The 22,424-nt window shown below is 43.4% G+C and overlaps 2 protein-coding genes across 9 annotated transcripts in view; one reads left to right on the forward strand and one right to left on the reverse strand.

Moving 5' to 3' along the window:
* GJA8 (gap junction protein alpha 8) overlaps window positions 1–22,424 on the reverse strand; it is a 74,059-nt gene that overhangs the window by 44,798 nt on the left and 6,837 nt on the right. For 2 of the 6 annotated variants that reach the window (XM_085323021.1, XM_085323018.1), the window contains exon 1: window positions 11,083–11,338. The gene's annotated coding sequence lies outside the window, so the exon portion shown is untranslated. Of the gene's footprint in view, window positions 1–7,177; window positions 8,469–11,082; window positions 11,339–15,242; window positions 15,376–22,424 lie in introns of those variants that run through there. The other 4 variants (XM_085323023.1, XM_085323022.1, XM_085323019.1 and 1 more) reach the window with 3 other exon arrangements.
* On the forward strand, window positions 1,239–20,460 carry GJA5 (gap junction protein alpha 5). 3 transcript variants are annotated; one of them, XM_085323029.1, is made up of 2 exons: window positions 1,239–1,528; window positions 17,555–20,460. In XM_085323029.1, the coding sequence occupies exon 2, from the start codon at window positions 17,608–17,610 to the stop codon at window positions 18,715–18,717; it is 1,110 nt and encodes a 369-aa protein (XP_085179155.1). In that variant the 5' UTR covers window positions 1,239–1,528; window positions 17,555–17,607; the 3' UTR covers window positions 18,718–20,460. The 3 variants fall into 3 exon arrangements, with proteins under 3 accessions (XP_085179155.1, XP_085179154.1, XP_085179156.1); XM_085323028.1 differs by lacking the exon at window positions 1,239–1,528 and adding an exon at window positions 6,373–6,750; XM_085323030.1 differs by lacking the exon at window positions 1,239–1,528 and adding an exon at window positions 6,373–6,736.

The following is a 22,424-nucleotide window of genomic DNA, read 5'->3' on the forward strand; positions in this document are numbered from 1 at the left end:
CAAGATACATTATTACCCTAGGCATTAGAGAACAGTGTAGTTTGGCATTCCCACTTTTAGTTAAACTAAGGAGAAGAAGGAAGAGAATTTCTGAAGTGAGCTCTTTCTTTCATCTGAAATGCGGTTACTCGTTCAAAGCCTTCTTGCATAGCACTGTGTGCTCACTACCTCTCAGCGTCTGACCTTCTAGAGGCTATACCGCACCATTAAGGGGAAAGGTGAGGTCTTCCTGTATGTTCCCTAGAAATGGGTTAAAAACTCCAGTAGCAGAGGGCCCTCTGAAAAAGGGTTCTGCATTAAACAGAGTTTGTAAATGCTTCTCGGTTACTTGTTTCATTCTCTTCTTGTAACTTTGAAAATGATGAAACTTCTTAGAAAGGGTCAGACAGCATGAACATTTTTTGCATGCAAATCTGAATAGCTTGGCTGTCCATTCCTCTCACTAGCTGCATGCCAGCAAGTATCCAGTGACTTTATGGCACTGCTACTTTGGGGTAGCTGAATAGAGAAGCAGACTGCAGCTGCTTCTGAGGGATATAAATATTTTTACATTCTGGGGGCTCAGGCACTCCAACAGGATCGAGGACACCTGGGTTCTATTCCTGGAACTTCTGCAGACCTGCTGTATTGTTTTGCTCCTTTCTGTAGCTCTAAATGAAAACCTTTTCCTGCCAAATTTGTAATCTCAGATATGAAGTTTTGATTTGAAAATTTGGGCCACAATAAAGAATTTGGGATGGGGGACTGGATTGTGAATGTAGGGCTGGGCATTCGTTTGATAACAGAATCCCACCAAAGTCATTACACTGGTGGACAGCATGAATGGCTCACAGGGCAACCTTACTTGCACCATTTACCAGCTAGCCATCTGCTCCCTTCAGATATTATTTTATGGCTTTCCTTTGTTTTCAGTGAGACCTAAAGAGGAATGAAATTGTGAGTCTTGTCGCTGGCCCTTTTAAATAAATAGCTCTGCCATCACTCTAATAAGTTTGACAAGTTGGTCCCAGGCCCTGAGCAGGAAGCTAATAAACTTTAAGTTGCTTTTCTATTGTTTTCCTAAAACAATTTAACTTCCTTTCTGATAGCCTCAAATTCCTTAATTAAAAATAGAGTAGCTGGGAGCCAGAGGAAGAGCTGAACTTGAGCCAAGTTGTGCTTACAATGCCGCCTGCGTAAGCTCACACTTTTATCCTGATCCACGAAGACTCTTTAAAAGAATAGCAAGCAGACAGCTGCCAGTGCATATCAGGAACAGCTCAGGAGCTAGCCTCCCCCAGCATTGGTCCTTCAGGCTTGAGGGAATCTCCAGCCAGTGAGCCAGTGTCAGACCACATAGGAGGCTGAGTTTCTGGGAGCTGGCTGAGGTTTGCTTGTCCTGTCCAAAGTGTCCTCCCTCACTGATCTCTTCTGAGAGCTGAACACTGACCAAGTGGGGGACTGCAGCATGCCCGAGGGTCTGTACTAAAGCTAACCCTCCAGTGAGCTTCATCAGCTCCCTCTACCTGTGCAGGCTCAGCAGAAAGAGGTAAAGGTTTATCCTTTCTTTTCTTCTTATTTTGGAAAATATATGTATATATATGGGTGTATATGTGTGTATGTAGAGAGAGGTATGTATGCATGTGCATACATATATATACTTGTGTGAAGGAGCAATTCATCAAGTTGGAAGTTTCATTTTTATAGAAGAAAGTGAATGCTTGGTGGCTAGGTAGATGTGGATTCCTTTCTTGAAAATGATTTCCTCATCCTTTGGACAAATCCTTTGGGCTCTCCACGGTTTGGTTCCTCCACTTGTAAAAAAAGGAGGTTGTTCACAGGAGGTGTAATTACATTATCATTTGCAAAGTACTTCTCAACTTCTCAGAGATGATGCAGAGTTGAGAGGTGGAAAGCAGTAGCTGTGAGAGTGTAGTGCTTTATTTCCACTAAAGCTGACAACTAAGCATTATTTTGGGAAAGATGGTCATTTTTCCTCAGTAATATTAAGTTTTCTTCCAGCTTTTCTCACTGAAAACTGCTGGCAAATGTTATGGATACACAGTGACATTTTCACATTTTTTTTTCTTTTTGTTTCTCCTTTCCTCTTTTCTCACTCTGTGCCAGTTTGGTATCTGGGGCGGTAAAAGACTGGGGAAAGGATGTCATCTCTAATGGAATAATTGGGATTATTTATTAAACAGAAACTGTGGATATACAACTATTTCCCCTCACTAAGGGGCCTGTCATCACATACTACTCATGTTCCCCCTGGGACCAAGCCTGTCCTTGGGAATTTGCTTCCTGCTAGAGGATGCCTTCAAGCCATCTCCAGAGGCTTAATCTATAAAGAACAACCTCTCTCCCTCCTTCTATTCCAATCATGCCCACACCAGGGGGATTTTAGACAAAATGTTTCACCAAGAGGGGTAGCATCCACTGGAAATTTAGAGAAGGCACTAGAGGTGTCTGTCCAGCATAGAAGGATATAAAAAATGAGGTGTAGTTAGTGCAGCGGCATGGCCAGGCATCAGAGAGGCACCTACAGGAAGTTTCTATCTCAATGGTTGCTTTTTTCTTTCCCTAAAATTTCCCATTGTAGTAAATCTGATATCCTCCCCAAGCCCTCTGCAATGTCAAGAAAGAACAAGGCATTTTTGTTTCAGACAGTCTCTTAAAGTTCTTAAATCTCAGAACATTTACCCACATTTGAAACAGCCTTCCAGCAAAAGCAGATGCTCCAAGAACATCTATTTTATGTGAAGAAGCTCAATCATATGTGAGCTCTCATCTATACTACTGCACATTTGCAGACCTTTTGCGTAAATTGTGTTGCCTTGGTTTTTTTGGTTTTTTAATGAATGACTCCTCTGTGAAATATCCATGGGATCAAAGCCGAAAAACTCATCACGCTGATACTCAATTCAGAATTTATCTGACTTCTGCATGAAAGGGAGTAGCTCTGACAGGACAATGAGGAAAGTACAGGAAACAGAATCAAAAAGGAACTGCTTGGTTTATCAGGTTCAATCCATTTGAATAACAGGCAAGTACAACACGAATGGCCTTTTTTAAACTTACTAAGCTCTACCCTAAATCTCCTTAGGTTTCTGCCCTCACTTCTGCTTCTGGAATGCTGTTCCAGCATCTCCTTCCCTGTTGTTGCTTAGAAACCTTCTGATTTCCAACTTAAATTCGTTCATGACCAATTTATATCTATTTATTCTTAGGCCACATTGTCCTTTAGCTTAAGTAGCTCTTCTCTCTCTCTAGCATTTTTCCAACCCTCAATTCCTAGAAGTATTTATAGGCAGCAAATCTCTCCTCTCTTAACCTTTGTTCTGCCAGACTAAGTAACTAAGCTCCCTTCTAGTATTTACCCTGCAGACACATCACACCACATTTTAATTATGGTGGGTAGCTGCAGTAGCATGGAGTTCTGTGCAAAATAATTAAATGCATAAAAGCTTGTACTGACACCTGAGCTATTTTCACATCAGATCAAATACCTCTGTGCACTACTGCAGTCACTTCTGTGACTGGGAAGTAAATATAATCTCTATCCCTCTGATCATCTTTTTGCCTGTTCCAGGCTGAATCTCTGTCTTGAGCATGAGTGGGCAGCACTACACATACTATTCAGTGGAGCCTCACAGCCTCTTGGACAGTGAGATTAATCTTACTCCCTGCAACTTAAAATACTGAGAACTCACTTGCCTTTTTCAGCCTTACATCACACCAGTGGTTCCTCCTCATCTGATGACTTTCACCCACAAATTTCTCCTACTCTGCCAGGCTGACTGAGGAACTCTGAATTGCTAGGAAAGGTCCCTATTCCTCTCCTAGTGCGCTCTCCCATTTCACCTCACCTCAATTACTTCAGACTAAAAGAGCCCTCAGTTTTTGCGCTGGAATCCACCTCTGTCCTGACAATACCTCCCAGCTTTTTTCCGTCAACAAATTTCATTACCATGCCTACTTTTAGTGCCAAGGTAATTAACACAAATACTAAAAAAGATCAGTCCTAAGAGTTATCCTCGAGCAGCCTCACAGATAACTTCCCTTCTTCCTATTAGGGAACCAGTGTCTCAATTCTGCCCGTCTCTTACCCACTTGAGGACTTTTCTAAATCCCTGTCTTCTTCAGCTGAATCTTCTTCACTAATTGCTTCTGGAACAGCATAATAGATGTCTTACTGAAGTCTAGATAGATAAGATCTGGTGTGTTTCTTTTACCTAGAAGGTCAAAAATCTTACCCCAAGAAAGTCATTTACCTTTGATCAAAACATGGTCCATTTTATCACATTTTTCCCTGTCTCCCTGCTTTTATTTCTCTTTTCCTTCAAAGTCTTTTCTACAGCATCACAAACTGCTAATATCCACAAGCTGCGTAAGACAATTTGTCAGCTGTTCTTCTCATGTCCAGGCTGGGGGAGCATTCTCTTCCACTTGCTCTCCTCAGTCAAATCATAAAAGCTTTGCATAGCAGTCTCTTGGGGAGGGGAGGAGAAATCCTTCTTCCCAGCTTACCAGCAGGCAAAATAACTATTTCTCTAGATGTAGAGCAGGAGAAGTTGCCACAACACCTCTGTTTTCCCTTAAAGAAGGTACAATTGGGAAGAGGAGGGAGGACATGCAGGGGCTCGGAAGATTGTTCACCCAGGATACAACATCTCCACTCATCTTTCTATCCATTGCCTCCCAAACTGCCTTCACCCATTTCCCTTCTGTGCATCAAAATTCAAATGATTCCCTGAAAAAAGAGCCCTTAACAGTTACCATATGTACATGATGCATGCATCTGACAGAAACTTTCTCCCCCTATTCACCCAACAGAACCAGATTGTATTAGTTGGATTCAGAGATTAACTCTGTAGAAGAAAGAGTATTCCACTCTGGAACAATACTGGAGTAGGAAAGGCCAAGGACTGAGCAAAAATCAGATTTGATCACCCTCAGCGCACAGCAAAATGTCAGCAAGGCAGGGAGGGGATATTACATTACACCTGGTTCACACAGGTACTGTATCTCTATAGCACATGATAAACACTTGAGAAGGTTTAGCTAACCAAACCCAAAGCCTTCTCTGTGAGCTAGGTCTGTATTAACATCTTTTTTTGAATACTCCTGTGGTGAAGTCCTTGGCAATTTCATAAAATCAATAGGACTTTACATAACAATGCTTTGTGGAAATTACTCTGGAAAGACCTAAAGAATACAGTGATATTCTTCCTATGAAATTTCATCACAGGAATACAATTATCAGGCAGGAGAGAGGAAAAAGAACTCCAGAAACATTCCCATTTTCTCTGAAGATAGATTGAAGTGGTAAATGATTATGGTCTTCTCCATACTAGTTTACTGTTTATCTCATATCCTTAAATAATCCATGAGGATTTTGCATGGGGGAGATTAGCCTTCTTGGAAATGAGATGCATTCTTACTTCAGAGCAAGAGTGTCCACACAGGACATGACTCCAGAGTAGCCTCTGAACAGCACTGTCCCTTTATAGGCAGGCCTTCAATTTTCTGACGGAGGGTGGGTACAGCAACATTAGTGGGAGAATGGTGATTAGACTAGAAGAGTTGCCAGCCCTGTGTTTTAGTCTCAGGACCACACTGATTTCTTGCTCTATACTAGTTGTTGCATAGGGACTGCTGGCTATTATGTTCTGGATGAGAAAGATCTAGCCCAGGAAGGATTGCTGGAGGGACATTCACCAGAGCTTGTGCATAGCAAGCTGATTCTCAGGGTACAGCAGTCTTCTGCACAAATCACATTCTCCTGATACTGGTTCTTTGAGACCAGCCTTTGTTCAAGCCAGAAAGCATCTCAGATCCACTGTCATCACTGGGGCCTGATGTTTAGCAGGAATCAGAGGCTAGATTTGACTCACATACATAAAATACAAGAACATCAGGTCCTTGATATGTCCAAAGCATTTTTAGAAAGGTTGAAACACTCATGCAACAGATAGTGAGGGATGGGGGTCAGAAAACACCTCCCCAGATCAGCAGTTTATTCTTTATTCAGAAGAAGGCCTGTGACACCTTCCTTGGAAGCATCAAGTGCTCCTGGGACAAGGCTCCAACAATGCTATATGCCCTTGGTCCTAGTCAGCAGAGCAAGTCCTACTTTACTTGGAGAGGTGCAGGAGCCTGCTCCTTATGAACTCTGCTTTGTCTGGCTGAGCTTAGAGTAAGAATAAGAATAAGAAATAAGAATAAAATAAGAAAGATATCCTTAGCTGAGGTCCCACGTGGAACCTTCGTAAACTCTGACTGGGATAACTGCAGGGTAACCCACTCTCTTCTCATTTAAGGACAGCTTAGACCATGGCCTGTTATCTAGGGAGGAGGTGCGAGGAACAGCGGTACAACAACTGGAAAGGACAGCGCAAAGCCTGCAGTCAGTGCATGGTGTCAGCATGGGAAGGGTGGCACAGAGAGAGACGGAGAATGGAAAGGGAGAAAATAGATCGATAGTCTTCAAAAGAAAAACAGTGGGAAAATAGGTTTGAAAGTAGATTAAGCTGGAGGGGAAGGAGAGACAATAAAAGTAGGTGAAGAAAGAAGAGGAAGAAAGACAGGGAGGCAGTGGGGAAGACAGAAAGTGACACAGAAAGGGGGTGGAGAAAAAGAGAGGAAGAGAGAGAGAACCATATTAAAGGAATAAAACCAAGCAACTGAGAAGAACAAACAGTCCCACTCAACTATAAAAAGGAAAAGTGCTAAAGCAAGGAAAGAAGCAATAAAGGTACTGGAAATCAGGTAAGTAAGCATGGGGGGGGGACAACAGAACTGTAGAAGCATCAGTAGGGGATTAGGCTGCTAGACTCAAGGGGAAAATAGCATAAGGGGATAGTAGGATTTGGTGAGGCAGAAAAAGAAGGACAGCCAAAAATAACTTAAGAAATGTACTTTTTCTTTTCATTTCTCTCCAAAACATTCCCACTAGTAGTAAGGTGGGCTTGGGACACTTTAAAAATTAAACGTTTGTGCTATGAGCAGCTATAGAACTGACAGAGGAGCCTCCCTGAAATGAATATTTATACCAGTACATTTCAATGTACAGGGAAGCAGGATGAAAGCCCCAAATATCCTCAGACAGTATAATGTGCAAATTGCAGTTTCTGTTAGATCCAATCTCAGCATGCTGTCGGGCTGCTCTGGGGAGGGTGGTGAAGGGAACTCTTACCCATGAGAGGCTTCCAGGGTATAAACACTTTATCAAGCATCTGTGTGAACTGGCTGTTCCAAGGCATGCAGAATGTCTTCAAAACATTGCAGCTTCTTTCCTTGAGAGTGTTGTATCCCTGCTGCTTTGTGACATGGAGCCTGGGAATGCAACTCAAATGTACAGAACTGCCTTACTTGTGTCTCCCAGTCATACATACTGTGTGCACCGCGGGTGGAATGCCTTTCTTCTTCATCCTGACACTGCTCAGAGCTGCTCTAGCAAAGAGACACACAGACCTAAAGGGACAAACACACTCCCACTAGCAGCTTCTTGCTTCCTTGTCTTCTTTTTATTTTAATTTCTAACTTTTTGTCCCCCTTTTCTACTTAGGATAATTACTCAATTATATTTCCATAATTCAGTATCTCTAGCATTGCCACTGTAGGTTTCAAAGAATACTCTAGCCTGAGAAAATGGTACCTTTATCCTTTCACCTTCCACCTGTCCTATTCAGGAGCAAAGGGAGTAAGTGTAAAGGTTGCCTGCTAATTGCCAGCCTCAGCTCTGTGGTGACCCCTTAATTTCCCAGAGAAGCACTTTACTGGTCATTTGTGACCATTTAATGAGTTTCGTGGGCTTCTGATTTTATTAGCTCAGGTAAACTGAGGCAGAATCTCTGTTCCTGAAGCACTGTAAAAGCTATCAAAGGATTATATAAATAGTATTTCTGGACAAATCTCAAACGAGAAAGTCATGGACTGAATGAACTCTAATTGCTGAGCTCTTCCTCATCATTAAACTTGTCAAAGTACCTTCTTGATATGTATGTCCCTACTGCTGCCTATATGATCCTTTCTTTGTGGTTAAAGAACTTTATGCATGTGATATATGTGTGCATGTATGTGTGCAGCCAGGATTGGGTTAAACTGTTATTCAAAATTCTCACACAGTTTCTGTATTTGCACCAAAATTCAAGGAATTCTGCCTTTCTGCCTTTGCTGGTCCTTTGAAAATCTACTTTGAGGAGAAAGCACATTTCTAACCTTCTTTTTCCTTTTCTTGAGGGTGAAACTCTAGTTTAGAATTCCTGAGGTTTCAGGGTTTAAAATACTCATCAGACTCTGGTCACTTGGGAACTATGTTAAGTATTCCTGCTACTATAAGTATTTGAGTTTTTTTTTTTTTTTCTCAGCAATATATTTTATCATATTTTAGTATTTAGCGTTTTCATAGGAAAATTTAAAGCTTGCCAGAAAATATAGAGCTTCCTACCCCAGCCTCTCTTCTCTTTTTGACCTTCAGAGAGATTTCACACATTCTGCACATTTGTCCTTGTTTTCTGACTTATCTTGCAGCATTGAAAATAGACGAGAGGGAATGAGTAATTCAGCACTATACCATGTCATTAGGGAGCATATTTCAGAGACTGATCCACACCTCGGGTGCTATTGTATGAGGCACGAGGGCAGAGGCTTAAAATTAGAAATGGTTCCCAGGAGGTACCAGAGAAACTTCAATCTTTGGACTTAGAATTCACATAGAGAAAAAGAAATCAATTTTATGGCTATTGATAAGAAACAGAAAGATGTCTGTCAACAACATGCTAACACTCCATCTCTTTCCTGAAACAAAGAAATATTCATGCCATATATTAAGTAGTGAGATGGGTGCCTCTATGTCTCTCTAGTGTATCTTTAAAGAGGGACAGTGTTTTCTAATGTAAGAACAAATGGTTTTACACTCACTTTTCTATCTTTATTCACTATCTTTTTGATTATAGACATGCAGTGAGAACAGCCAAAAATTTCCATATGAAACTCTTCTGCCATAGAAGCAGAAAAGCTGAGGAGGTGCCTTGGTCAGGGCATAGGGTGGCTCTGGAAATGGGGCTGTCCAGGCGGGATGACTGCTGCACACCTGCAGGGTGTTTTGCTGCATTCAGATGTCCAGTGAAGAAAGGAGGGAAAATCGAGATGAGAAAAAAAAAAAAATAGTCTCCAGTTTAAAATAACATAAAGCTTTTTAAGAGGACTGGATTTTATTCCCACTTCTTACTCCGATTTCCTATGTTATATCGGGGGAAATAACTTAAGCCTCATTTCTTCACAAGCGATCCCTAAGTGGTGTCTCTCACTTTCTGGATGTCTGACTTTTATGTGGTCTAACTTGGAAATGATAAACTTTCCCACTCCAGTGTTAAATGAAGAGAGCTATGCTTTGAACATATGTTGTATAATTCTAAGTACACTGAAAAAAACCCACAAGACTAGCAGCATCTCCAACTAGCTTTCAGAATTAATGAACATTTTTTATCTTTATCTCTCACTGCCTTACTTTCTCAGCTGTAAAGTTGGGACAATACCATCTCCTCATCTCCGGGTGGTGAGGAAAATAAGTAAATTAATAATTGTGAAGCAATCAGATACTGTTGTGATGAAAGCCATAGGAAAACCCATGAGGAAACTAATAATTCTCTCTTTAGAACAGGACTTGAATAATGTACAGTAAATGAGGCACAGGCCACCTACTGAACAATGAAGAGAAAACAAAACATTGAATAGCTGCTGTTCAAGAAAGCCCCAGCCAGGCTGGCACAGAATAAGGCAGGCATCCTGTGCAAAGAATGAGGTGACAATGTGAGGATGTGGTTAAAGACTCGCAGCCATGAGGCACAGGCACAAAGAGATTGAATTAAGATTGCTTAGAAAACTAACTCCCAGCTGCTTAGTTCTGAAGATTTAATATTAGGTTTGGGGTTTTTTTTTAAAGAGTGTGTGTGTGTGCATACACATGTACACACACTGAGTATATAAAGTAACCCACTCACAAGCTATAGCCAGACATTGTTCTGAATGAGAAATGAAATATTTGGAGGCGAGGATACAGCAATCAGGTTAAAGTGTGAAGGGACTCCTACAGATCTTCAGAAAGAAAGAAAGAGATTTGACAAGGCTCTTTATACTAACTGAGAAGTAGCTAGTCAGTGAAAAATTCCCCTTTCTAAAGCTGAAAACATTAACAACTGGGCAGTGGAAAGAGTTATGTGGTCAAAACTGCTTAAAAGCTGAGGCAGGGCTCCAAATGGGGAGCTGAGCTGTAAGGGAAAAACTGAGAAGGGACAGGCAGGGAAACATGATGGTGTACAGAGAAGGAGGTAAAAGATGGAGCAAGTCTGAAAATGTGAGCCCTCTTCTTCTCCCATTACCTCTCCAGTCCCTTCACTGTTTTTTTCAACACTGTTCTGACAGACATCATTTGCAGTCTATGGACCAGCCTAAAATCACATAGACAGCTTTTTTGTTGCCATATTGCATCCACGGTGGTGCCTACTATCACCTGCATGTTTCCTTATAACAGCCGCCCCTACTAACCATACAGCCGCCCCTACTAACCATACAGTGCTTATGAACAATTTCTCTCAACAGAGCTCGGGAACTGCTTTCCTAAGCCAATCTCAGTAATTCTCAGCATGTTTCTACTCTCTGGCAGTCTGTTTGCCCTGTTTGGCTGTCATCTCAGTGTATACTGCACTGCCCAAATTAGTATCAACCACAAATACATATAAGTTAGCTTCTCTTTACAGATATAAAGGTACACCAAACGCTGTAATCCTGAACTGAATGTTCTTCATCCTGTTTGTTAAGGAGTAAGCTGAATAAAATCCATTTGCCTGTTTGTAGCACTTAGAATTGATTTTATTTCCTCATAATAGCACATGCGAGGCTTTTCTTGGCTTACACCAAGTTCAGTTTTATTGCATTTGTTGGGCTTAGCACCCAGCTTTGTAAGGCATAGAGAGAATCCCAAGAGAATCTATGGGGTCCCTGCATGCAAAATGCAAGCCTGGATACTGCTATCATGTAGTTACTCAAAGCAGGATTTTCAAACACCATCAGCCACATTCAGCCCTCAGCTTGACTCACCTGAGTTCAAGTTCTCTTCTGTTCTTGGTCTCCAGTCAGGCAGATCTTGGCCCTAAGGTATGTTGAAGGACAGTTGGACCCTGGCCAAGAAAGAAAAAAGCAGTAGAAGTACTGGATAGACAAATAATAAGAATTTAGCAAAGTGGAAGACTCTGCAGTTTCTACCACCATTTCAGATTAAAATATTCTATGTAATACTGTCATCTGTTTGTGTAACACATTCCTAATTTATACACTTGGAGGTGTTGAGTGATCTCCCTCTGTCTGTGACTCTGTGTGCGTCAGGGTATGTGTGTGTTCAGGAGGTGACAGGTCATTCAGCTCCCTTATCTTCTCACCCACTCTCTTTTTTGTGAACTCTGAGATCCTCCACATTAGGAGAGCAGGGGGAAAGGACACCTCATCAAGGAATAACAAGCTGTCTGCAACTGCAATCAAGGCCAATGGTCTGGATATCAGCATGACCCTTCAGAAATTGCAGTTAACTTAGGATGAGCAGAGAGACAAGAGACACTGGATGGCTGTCTTCTAGGGCAGAAGCTGTTAACACAGCTCTGTCTTTCCCATTTGATTTAAGCACAGGAATCAAAATCACTGTCCTTTCTACTGATTCTAGCACAGGATTTTTAACCCAAGAAACTAGAAAGGAACCGACATAAATGTGCCAGTCCATTTTTTTAAGCATAAAGGAACACGAACACATTTAGTTCAGTTCCATGCATAGATCAGAGTTATAAAGCTGGCTAAAGAACTGGCCTATTTCAGGCCAAAATTTATCATAAGCACATGCTTGTGTGTATGATGCCAGAGGGGTGGTGTTTGGATGACAGTGCCTAATGGGTCACTGCTCATCCATCATACACATATATGAAAGAGCCAACGTCAGTAGCAATGAACAAAAAGATACATGCTGAGGTGGGTTTTAGCATCATTTTGTGTCCCAAACCCTGAGAAGCCTCTGGAATTCAAAGCATCACACCCACTATGAAGAGTGCAGTTCTAGCTTTATTCATCTTCTTTTAATGCGGTAAGCCACATGCCCCATGTTCACGTCCTGGCAACAAAGGAGCACGATACACTTGTAATGAAAAGGCTGCTTCTTCCTTTTGGGCACTGATCATGGTTGTGGGCTCTGTCAGAAGTAACAGACACTTGTCTCTTAGAAAAGCACCCCTCTGGTTGCCTGTTACAGAAGGGAAGGGGCCAGGTGTGCCTGTTATAGAAGGGTAGCATGAGACGGACTTCTTTCAGATCATTAAGAGAGTATTGTCCTGGGGCACAGGACAGAAAGGTATCAGTTTGCCCTGCAGCTATGATCTGTGATGGAGGCTGTGGAAGCAGCCTTGCGTTGCTGTTGTGAAGTCCAAGAGGCAGCGCTGCACAGAAAAGAAGGGCACAGGTTTGCAAGTCACAACCCCTGAGCTCTATCCCCATGCTGCTACTGACATTGTGACCTTGAAGAAGCAGTTTGCTCATTCTATACCCCAGTGATCATCATTTGCAAGATAAAGGTGACAGAACCTGAACTTCGCTGGATGCTGAGACTGAGCTACTGCTAACAGGGGGGCAGAGATCTTAAAGTGAAAGGTACCGCTTTATGAAAAATCAGCATTAACTATGCTCTCCAGTGGCAGAGCTGAAGGTGTTCTTTTCAAGTGTCTAGAGGTGTGAACAGCCAGCTTTGCAGTGCTGGGGCCACTCAGGTCTGGCTGTAACTAGACAGTTGGTAATGATTCTCCAGGGAAAAGACTTCTACCCACATACCCGTGCAGTAGCTATCTGTTGTGCCACCCACTCCAGTGGACCTGGTAGGAGCTGACAGCTGGAGGAAAGGAGGCCACAAGCAATTCCTAGGCATCGATCATGCCACAACTGGTCTGGGTGCTCCAACTAAAGCAGGCTGTCAAATCTTTCATGCCCTTTGCTTAACAGATATGATTCCCTGTCCATTCGGTGCCTCAGAAATGGGGGACTTGCTGCATGGCCTCCATACACCAGGGCTGTGTCTGTCACATGAGTCTGTTCATAACATCTCGTGCCCAGGTTTAAAGTTGGTTGGGAAGTCTGATTATTATCAAATACACAAGGGCATCAAGGCAAAAATACAATGGCTTTGAATTCATTCCTTTCTTCCTCTCTGGGAACCACATTTCCCTCATACAAACAGGCCTTTCTCAGAGAGCCTCCCTGAGTGTGTCTGGGACCTGCCAAGGGGAAGAGGTGAGCTGAGAGAGAGAGAGCAGAAACAATGCTATAATCAGGCTCTCCACTTTATTTTAGAAACATCCTGCAGAGATGGCGTCCTCCTGTCACCTTCCTTGTGGGAAAAGTTACTGTGAAGTGTTGAGCTCAGCTATTTATATCTCTACTGATAGTCTCGCCTGTCTTCTAAAGAGGGGGAAACCAGTAGATTCCTAGCAACCCCTGGGGAAATAGGCTTTTACTGAAAAGAGAATTGTGTAGGGAAAACATTCACATGGCAGGAACAGCCTGCCTGTCTCTTTGGTGTGAATTTCCCAGCTGTTCCCTGAAGCCATGGCTAGTTTGACCAGAACCAGTGCATCTGCCAGAGCAAGAAGCAGTGACGCAAAATGCCTGCCTGTCATTCAGATCATGTGGCATCATAAATAGGAATGGCAAAACTGCTCTGCAAGCTACAAACACTTAGCCTCCCATAGAAATAGGTAACACAAAAAAGGATAGGAAGCAGCAGTAACTTGTTTGCAAGCCAGCCTGGTGTACTAGCAGGTGCCATCTCTGCAGGGGTATTTTTATCTTGGAATTTGGCAGTCACAAGACCTGGAGCTGGGTGGATTCCACGCCTGGTCTGCGGCCTTGATATTTGGTTTTCCCCAGCTTTAATAGCATTCCAGGTGATGATTAAGCCAGGATGGCCACATCATTGGGTTTGTGCCGGGCAAAGCTGGTCTTTGTCACATACACATTCCCTGTTGCCAAGATCTCATGACTGCGCACAACTTCTTTGTTGACCCAGCAGAAAGCTATCAGGCAAAAGCACAGCAGTGCAGTGGCACAGCCCAAGGGGGCTGCATGAATGTGCACAACTCTCCTGTCAAAATGTTCTGCTATCAGGTGCTGAGACCGTGCAAAGATACCCAGAGCTTTTTTTCGCTGAGTCATACCAGAGAGAGACCAGATTTGTCCAATTAAGTCCAAACTAGGAATATAAAAGGCCACAGATACTCACATGCTGAGAGTTAAAAGTATGTGGGGATAACAGTGGTCTGGGAAAGAGGAAAAGGAGCTATATGGAAAATTCCCAAGAATAGTAAAGCCCTGAGGAGAAAGGTTAAGTCAGAGACAGTCCCACAGAGCCAGGAAAAGCTGTCAGGAGGTGATAACCATGCTTCTTTTCTTGCTGGCAACAGATAACTAGATACTTTCTTCTGTTGTTTTAGGAGGCTCTTGGATTAGCACTGGCAGAATAACTCACTAATAACTAAAGAACATCTAAGCCACATATGCAGTACTCAGAGGGAAACAACCTTCTCTTAGTATGAGAAACCCATCCTCCCTTTCCGCCTACCTCCTTTCAGCAGCCAGCTCGTTCTCTGTTGGGCTGTAAGCAGGCAAAGAAAGTGATATTTGGTTCTCTGGGCAGCACTTGCTTTCCAGACAGCAGTTCTTCCTTTAAACAGCCTATGCAGGGGAGCAACCAACAGGTAAGAGCAGAGTGAATGGCCCTAAAATCCGCTCTAAGCCTCACAGCTGTCAACATGGGACCATTCTGATACACTTCCTCTTCCAAAAAATTACACATGTGGGAGGCAGATAAATTAGTTACTCCTATGCCCATTGTCATTTTTTATTTCTGGACTGCTCTTGCGTTTAAGTTTGCCAACTTCATGTTCTGTGCGCTTCAGTTTTATGATTGCACATGCCTAGTGTAGCAGCCTTCCCTGAGAAAAAACAAGTCACAGTAACATCTCAAACTGTACCAGCGCTGGGTGGAACCGATGTGAAGGCATGCTTGGTCTGCAATTCCAAACATATATGGCAGTGTAGAAAATTCAGCCATGCTGCAAACAGGGAGAACTTTGTTTATTTTTACTCTAATGAGCATGGTGAATCAAGAGAGGCAACCAACCAGCTAGCAACCACAAGAGCCATAGGGACACCTGCAAACAACATGTACTCACATGGAAAAATGGGGAGACCATTGAGCATGCTGCCCCACAAGGAATATTCCACATGTATATCTGTGCTACAGCACATTGGACCTTGGACACACCGGCAGAGCAAACTCTAGGTGGGTGGCTGCCATGTCATCACTCTGCAAAGAAAATGATGCTGATTTCAGTAATACAGTACAGGTAACTGTCTTTAAAATTTTTCCATCACTGATTTATCTGCCTATATTTAATCCTTTGGCTACTCTAAGTGCTCACAGGACAAATCATGATGCTAATTTCTCCAGAATGCAGCAACTACACCAAAGCCAGTAAGTTCACCATTTTTACCAGTGCAGATAAAGGGAGAGTCTGAAATATTAGATGATTTTCCAGAATGATTAATTGATTTTCTGTGTTACTGCTTTGCTGGTTTGGGGCTGGCAGCAGATAAAACAGCTTCTGTATAACTCTAAACAGAAACTAGGATCTACATTAGCATGATTGCAGCGTTCCTGCCAGGAAAGAGCCATCTTTTGCTTCCTGGTATGCCCTTTCTCCATTCTCACACAGGTCCCAACATGCAGAAGAGGAAGCAAATGATCACCTCCTCCTCCTTCTCCAGGGGAATCTTTGGCTTTCATCAGGGCAGCATTCAGTAGCAACAGGAATTTAAGGATTCAACTTTTAATGGCATAAATTGTGTGCACTGCCATGTTAAATTTTATCAATTACGTAACTGGCAGAGAGGGGAGGTTTGTTCCCACAACAGTTGCATCTCTGTGTTCTCCAGCTTCTGCACACAGGAAATCTCAATATTGCTGTAGTAAATTTTCAGCATTTAACAGTGTCTACTCTCCACAGCCATTCTTTGCACAGTAAAAACAATTGGCTCTTGAAGACAAGAGACAATAAAGAAGGACAGTTAACATTTCTGGTACCCACAGCTTGGGGATTTACTTTGTCTAGGGGCTTTTGATATTTCATTTTGACAATTATTAAGCTTTTCATTTATTTATTAAGAGAGCGTTTTCAAAAAGAGTGACTGTGGGAGAACATTATCTCAAGGTAATATTGTGCACTTTATAGCACCTAGCCCTTGGTTCGTGCACAGGGGAGAGCTTCACAGTGCCCGGGAAGGTAAGTATGGTGAGCGTAACTGGATCAAATGATCTTTCATGCACTCCCATAGAGCCACAGGAAGGATGGATTAAACTCATCATTCTCTTTTTATCCAGAGGGTTAAGTGACTCAGCCAGAAGCAGTCTGTCAGAGTTGGAAACAGAATGGAAGCAGGCTCTGCTGCATCCTGAAATTGCAATCTTACTACCAGCCCACCTGGGGCTGGTCTCGTCAGACCACACACTAAACGGCAGTTCCCAGGAGCGGCTAGTCCTTTGGAGGTGTTTCCAGAGAAGCATTTCAAGGGAGGGGTTTTTTGTTTGTTTGTATGTTTGTGTAATTTGAACTGAGGGTTTTATTGCAGATTATAAGAAAAGGGGAGAGGGCAAAACTCACCACTTTTAGCTTTTGCAGCAGTTCCTTCTTCAGACAGTCAGGCTGGCAGCAGAGTTTGGTTAACAAGATGGGCACAGCTCACTGAAGCCCTTGCTACTCCCAGAAGCATTTGCAACTTGACTGAAACACTTGGAGTCAGCAACACCACAAAACAAAAGCAAAACCCATGGGATAGGGGCAGGTGGGCAACAGGAAGGCTTTCTGTGCGTTTACTTTAATGGTAGCACCAAGATCAAAAATGAAGCCCATTGCTGTGAGCACTTCAATTTCCATAGGTCTGTGCAGGTATTACACAAAGTGAACGGGAGCTGCAGACTTACAAAAGCCCCAAGGCACTGCTCAGACCAACTTATAGACTCCAGTCTTATCTCCCAGAGGATCAGTCCATTTAAGGACTCCCCAGTGTACAGTTGGCAGACAGATGAATATTGCTTTTACTGCATAGTCCATTGAGGATGCAATATGCTGACCACAGTGAAAGGACTTCCTGAACTAAGAAGAAAATCCGGCCCATCTTTAAAAAAAATTATCAGCCCATTTAACAGGTTGTAGTTGGATTATGGAAAAAAAAAGTAATCTTTTTTGTTTCAGTAGCTGAACCAAAAAAAAAAAAAAAAAACCCAACACATTGTTTTCGATGGATGTGAAACAAGTTTTCAGCAATCCAAAGATCATTTATTTCAGGTTAAAAAAAAAAAAAACAAAAAAAAAAAAACTTGCTTTTTTGACACAAAACAAGCCATTTCATTCTGTAGATTCCTGGTGGGGCATTTCCAAACCTTTCTTAGAACCACTCTCTCTTTTCTGTCCATTTTCTCTCACAGAGGCTGTGTCCGATTCTCCCTTCAAGGCTTCTCATCCTTCCTGGTGAGCAAAAATGGGGGACTGGAGTTTCCTGGGAGAGTTCCTCGAGGAGGTCCACAAACACTCCACAGTGGTGGGGAAAGTCTGGCTGACTGTACTCTTCATTTTCCGGATGCTGGTACTCGGTACAGCAGCTGAGTCCTCGTGGGGGGATGAGCAATCTGACTTCATGTGCGACACCCAACAGCCTGGTTGTGAGAATGTCTGCTATGACAAGGCTTTCCCCATCTCCCACGTCCGGTTTTGGGTCCTCCAGATCATCTTTGTCTCCACTCCATCTCTGGTGTACATGGGCCATGCCATGCACACAGTGCGCATGGAAGAGAAGAGGAAGATGAAGGAAGCAGAAATAGAGGCTCGGGAGATGAAAAACAATGGTGACACATACTACCAGCAGAAATGCCCCGTGGCAGAGAAGGCCGAGCTGTCTTGCTGGGATGAATCAGGAGGCAAAATTATACTCAGGGGCAGTTTGCTCAACACCTATGTCTACAGCATTTTGATTCGCACTGCCATGGAAGTGGCTTTCATTGTGGGACAGTACATCTTGTATGGGATCTTCCTAGAGACTCTATATATCTGCCAGCGGGCACCTTGCCCCCATCCTGTCAACTGCTATGTTTCCCGGCCCACCGAGAAGAACGTGTTCATTGTCTTCATGCTGGCTGTGGCAGTGCTCTCTCTATTTCTCAGCCTGGCTGAGCTGTACCACTTGGGCTGGAAAAAAGCCAAAGAGAGGTGCTCTCGGGCTTACAAACCCAGCCCCAGCACAGCCCCCAGCAGACTGGAGTCTGCCCCACAAGTAGAAAGGGCCCAGATGTACACTCCCCCTCCAGATTTTAATCAGTGCTTGGCAAGTCCCAATGGGAAGTTCATCAGCCCCTTCAACAACAAGATGGCTTCTCAACAGAATACTGCCAACTTTGCCACTGAGCGGGTCCATGGTCAGGAGGATGCTGCCAGCGAAGGGCCCTTCATTAAGTCCAGCTACGTGGAAAGTCCAGAGGTGGCCAATGAATGTGCAGCGCCTGCCTTCCCCGAGAACTACTTCAATGAGAAACGCCGACTTAGCAAGACCAGCCGTGCCAGCAGTAAGGCTAGGTCAGATGATTTGTCTGTGTGACCTGTCTCCAGCAGGGATGAGGAACAGTCTCAGCACTTAGTAAACCTCTGCAAAGTGGACTCCAGACTCTTGCCACTAACCTCTCTCTCTTTTAATACCCTCTTGCTCCTTTTCAGTGAACATCATTGCTATATTGCAGACAGCACTCCTCACACCTCAAGACAAAGGCAGCCACTGGGGGACACACCCTTGGAGGCTGAAGAGAGGCACCCTCTTGATGAAAATATGGCCAAGCAGGGCCATCTTCACATCTCCTGGGACCTACAGGGATTGGGGACTTGCTGTCCTTAGCTGAAAACTGGTAGAGGTGGCTATTAGACTCACTCAAACACAAGGCCAGCCATCCACTGCGACACTACATTCAACAGACTGGACTTCAAAACCCTTGTATCTGCTTTGGTGTCCATTTAACATTTTCTACAAGAGCTTGGCAGTTATACCAAGCTGATACTTTTCTCACCTGCCGGGAACAGAAACACCATGGTAGGCTTTCTAAAAGAAAGACTTTCTCTCCTGCTTTGTTCTCTGTCTTTCTAAGCCTCCCTTTCTCTTCTTGAGCCCAGATATTTTATACCAGTTTACCTATACAGTAAATCTTACTTGAATTTTTGACACTGTGTATATAACACTTCCTGTAGATAAGGATTGTCCATGGTCCCCCAAATGCCAATGCCTCATGTCTAACTTTGAAATCTCTTTCTCATTCCTACTTCTGAAAAGCAGACTGGCCCTAGGAGCTCTGGGATATTGGTTAGGTGAATAGCTGATGAAGTCTATGGAATTTTTCCAAGATATTTATGTCATCAATTCTAAGCAAGACATCCGTTAGTAGAAATAGAGATTCTCCTGTGAGAACATATATTCTACTAATAAAAAAAACAATTATCATGTGGAAACAGTGATTTCTCCCCCTTTTTAAACTCATCTTTCTGCTGAAAAGGTGCTAACAGCTGCTGAATGGGGAGAAAAACATCCTCTTTTCATCTGCTGAAGGGGCACAGCCTGTGTCCTCTCCTCACTGCCCTGCCAAAACACTTCAGCATCATTTGCAAGGAGCAAGAATCCTCTCCAGGCTCTATGCAGCATTCAGCTCTTGGCTGCTCTCTCAAACCTGTCAGCCAGTGCAAGCCATGATATTTGTCCTCACATCAGGTCTCTGTTCTGCCACTGGGTTCTCTTCATCTCCACTCAATCCCTAGTGCACATGGCCTAAGAAACCAGCCATGGACCAACTCTTTCCACCACTGTAGCCATGCAGAGCAGCTGTTGGAGGCCAACACTGCACAGTGAGTGTGGTGGATGAGGTGTGCAGGCAGCTCCCATTCCAGATACATTTCCTCACTGCTTAGCTGATATCCTTCTTTTACAGAGATATGCTAACCAGATCCAAGCTGCTCCCTTCTGTTTACCCTACACTGCCCTTTCAGAAATGGGCCATAGATTCCCAGTGCTGGACTGTGTAAGCTTGGGACTAGCTTATGAGAGGGCCGAGCCATTCCCTCTCATAGGGGCTGTTGAAAGGGACTGTGAATGCTTGCTCCTGATTCACTGCTAGATTTGGTACAGTTCCCTGTACACATATATACATTGTCACTCACAGAGCAGAAAATAAAGGTTTTTTTTTGTTTGTAAGATGTTTTTCATACATGTATTTTTTAATCCTGAAAAGACCTGTGTGCTCTCCTTAACATGAGATTGTGGTCAATTGTGCCTAGGTTTGTCCTAATAAAGTTCTAACTTCAACTCTTCTTGTTGGTGTTTTGCCTCTCACATGGCTGAGAATGAGCTGCCAGCATCAATCAAACTGCCCGCCAGCCTCAGCTGCTCGGAGATCATAAAAATCCCCTTTGCCCAGAGTGGCAGGAATGAAGGGATGGCTTGGCCAGGGGATAAATAATAAACATTGAGAATGATTGATTGACTGGCTGGTCCACAAACAGAAACCCCCTGCAGCTCCCCTGCCTGCCTTTGCATAACCAAGGAAGAATGGAAAAATCTGGCTAGAGAGCAGCAGCCTCGCCTGCAGCAATGGAAATACTCTCTGCGTGCCTTCCTTAGCACACTTCTCTACCCAGAGAGGCCACTTGTGATGTGAGGCCAGCTGAGCAGGAAAAGGTTAGAAAAAACTGTCTCCCGAGCATCCAATCTTTTCTCCATCAAAGTCAAAGCAGTAGCATGCCTTGAAAGGCTTTTTAGAAGGTGAGGTCCAGAGAGGCAGAGTCCACTGTTAACTATCTCTGCAAAGAGTTCCTGTAGGAAATGGATCTTAAGATGCAGTTGTTTAGCCCAAAGAAAACCCTTTCTGTCCCCAGCTGATGCCTCTCCTTTCTATACCCAATCTGATGCTCATCTCTTGTTCCCTCTTTCTGGCTTTCACAGGCTCCCTTCTCCTGACCTTGAATCATCCTGTCTACTCACAGGAAGTTCATTTCCTTCCTCTCTCCACATAATCTCCCATCCCACAGGACTCTGCAAGCTGGGAAGCAGGAGAGAGGTAAAAAGCACTGGGTCCTAGCAAGGAGCCTAAGAGGGGCCATAAAGAGTGAAATCAGAATTTGATGAAGAATCAGAACAAGGATCTTTAACTATGTAAGAAACTGCACGGACACTTTAAGATCACTTGGGGAATTTCAGCCCAGACAGGAGGATGCCACCTCTGCACCCACAGCCACACAAAGCAGCAAGGAGGTAGGATTAGTCCTACAGGCCTGAGTTTTTTTAATTGGCATGTGTACAGCCCTGAGCATGTCTGTCCCTTAGGATGCAGCCTTGCTGGGAGAAATATGCAATGAATAAGTTAGGAGCTTATTAAATCATATCCACAGTTAGGTTTTCCTTGGAAAGATTCTATGAAAGTGCTAATCCAGATCTTGTTAATAAACTGTTCTCAGTTTATGACAAGCAGTGGCCCAAACTTTAAAACTCTATGCTATGGGCACTCAGAGGTGAAGCATCTCTGGTGGAGAGTAAGGTATGGCTGAAAAATGAGGATAAGACTCTTTTTATTTCAGTCCTGTAGAATCTAAGCATGTTCACAGATCGGGTTTTGATAATCTTTAAGACCACAGGAGTACAACCACCTCAGCTCTCTGTCTCCCAGCCTAGTACATCAAAGTAGATAGTCACCCCCTGCCACTCTTTTCTTAAAGCCCTGCTGGTTCTGTCTTCTAGACATGAGTGGGGAATATTCGATGGATGGCTGTTTGTACTGATGACAGACTATGGACTTGTGCTTCTTGGAATCCATCGCCAAGGCTGTCTGGGCTATCATATCACAATGGGAGCACATTCACTTCAGCCAGTGAACCAAGGTGCTGGCCTGTCATTTCAGACAGATTTTGTATTTATTGCTTTGTACCAGATCAATGGATGGATGGACCATCTTAGAGCTGTGAGCTAAATAAGTATTATTTATTATATTCAGTCCTTGGATAGGCACTCAATCTTTAACCAGCAGCATTATGAAGACCATATGCTGGGGGAAAAAAGAGAACATGGGAGAACATTTCATTCTACACTCGCCCCTCATTTCTTGAGAGTCTTAGCTGTTAGGGTTAGCTCAGTCTCTGAAAACTCTGAACTTGCCAGAATACAACTGACATTCTATGATTCTATGGTTCTGTGAAATACACCGTCCACAGTCTTCTTCTGAAGAACACTTCAAATCACTTCAGCATTGCCTCCTCTAAATGGTGTCTGAAGTAGCC

The sequence above is a fragment of the Rhea americana genome, unplaced genomic scaffold (assembly GCF_003343005.1).
Source record: "Rhea americana isolate MKP2758 unplaced genomic scaffold, rheAme1 scaffold_81, whole genome shotgun sequence".
Taxonomy (NCBI): Eukaryota; Metazoa; Chordata; class Aves; order Rheiformes; family Rheidae; genus Rhea; species Rhea americana.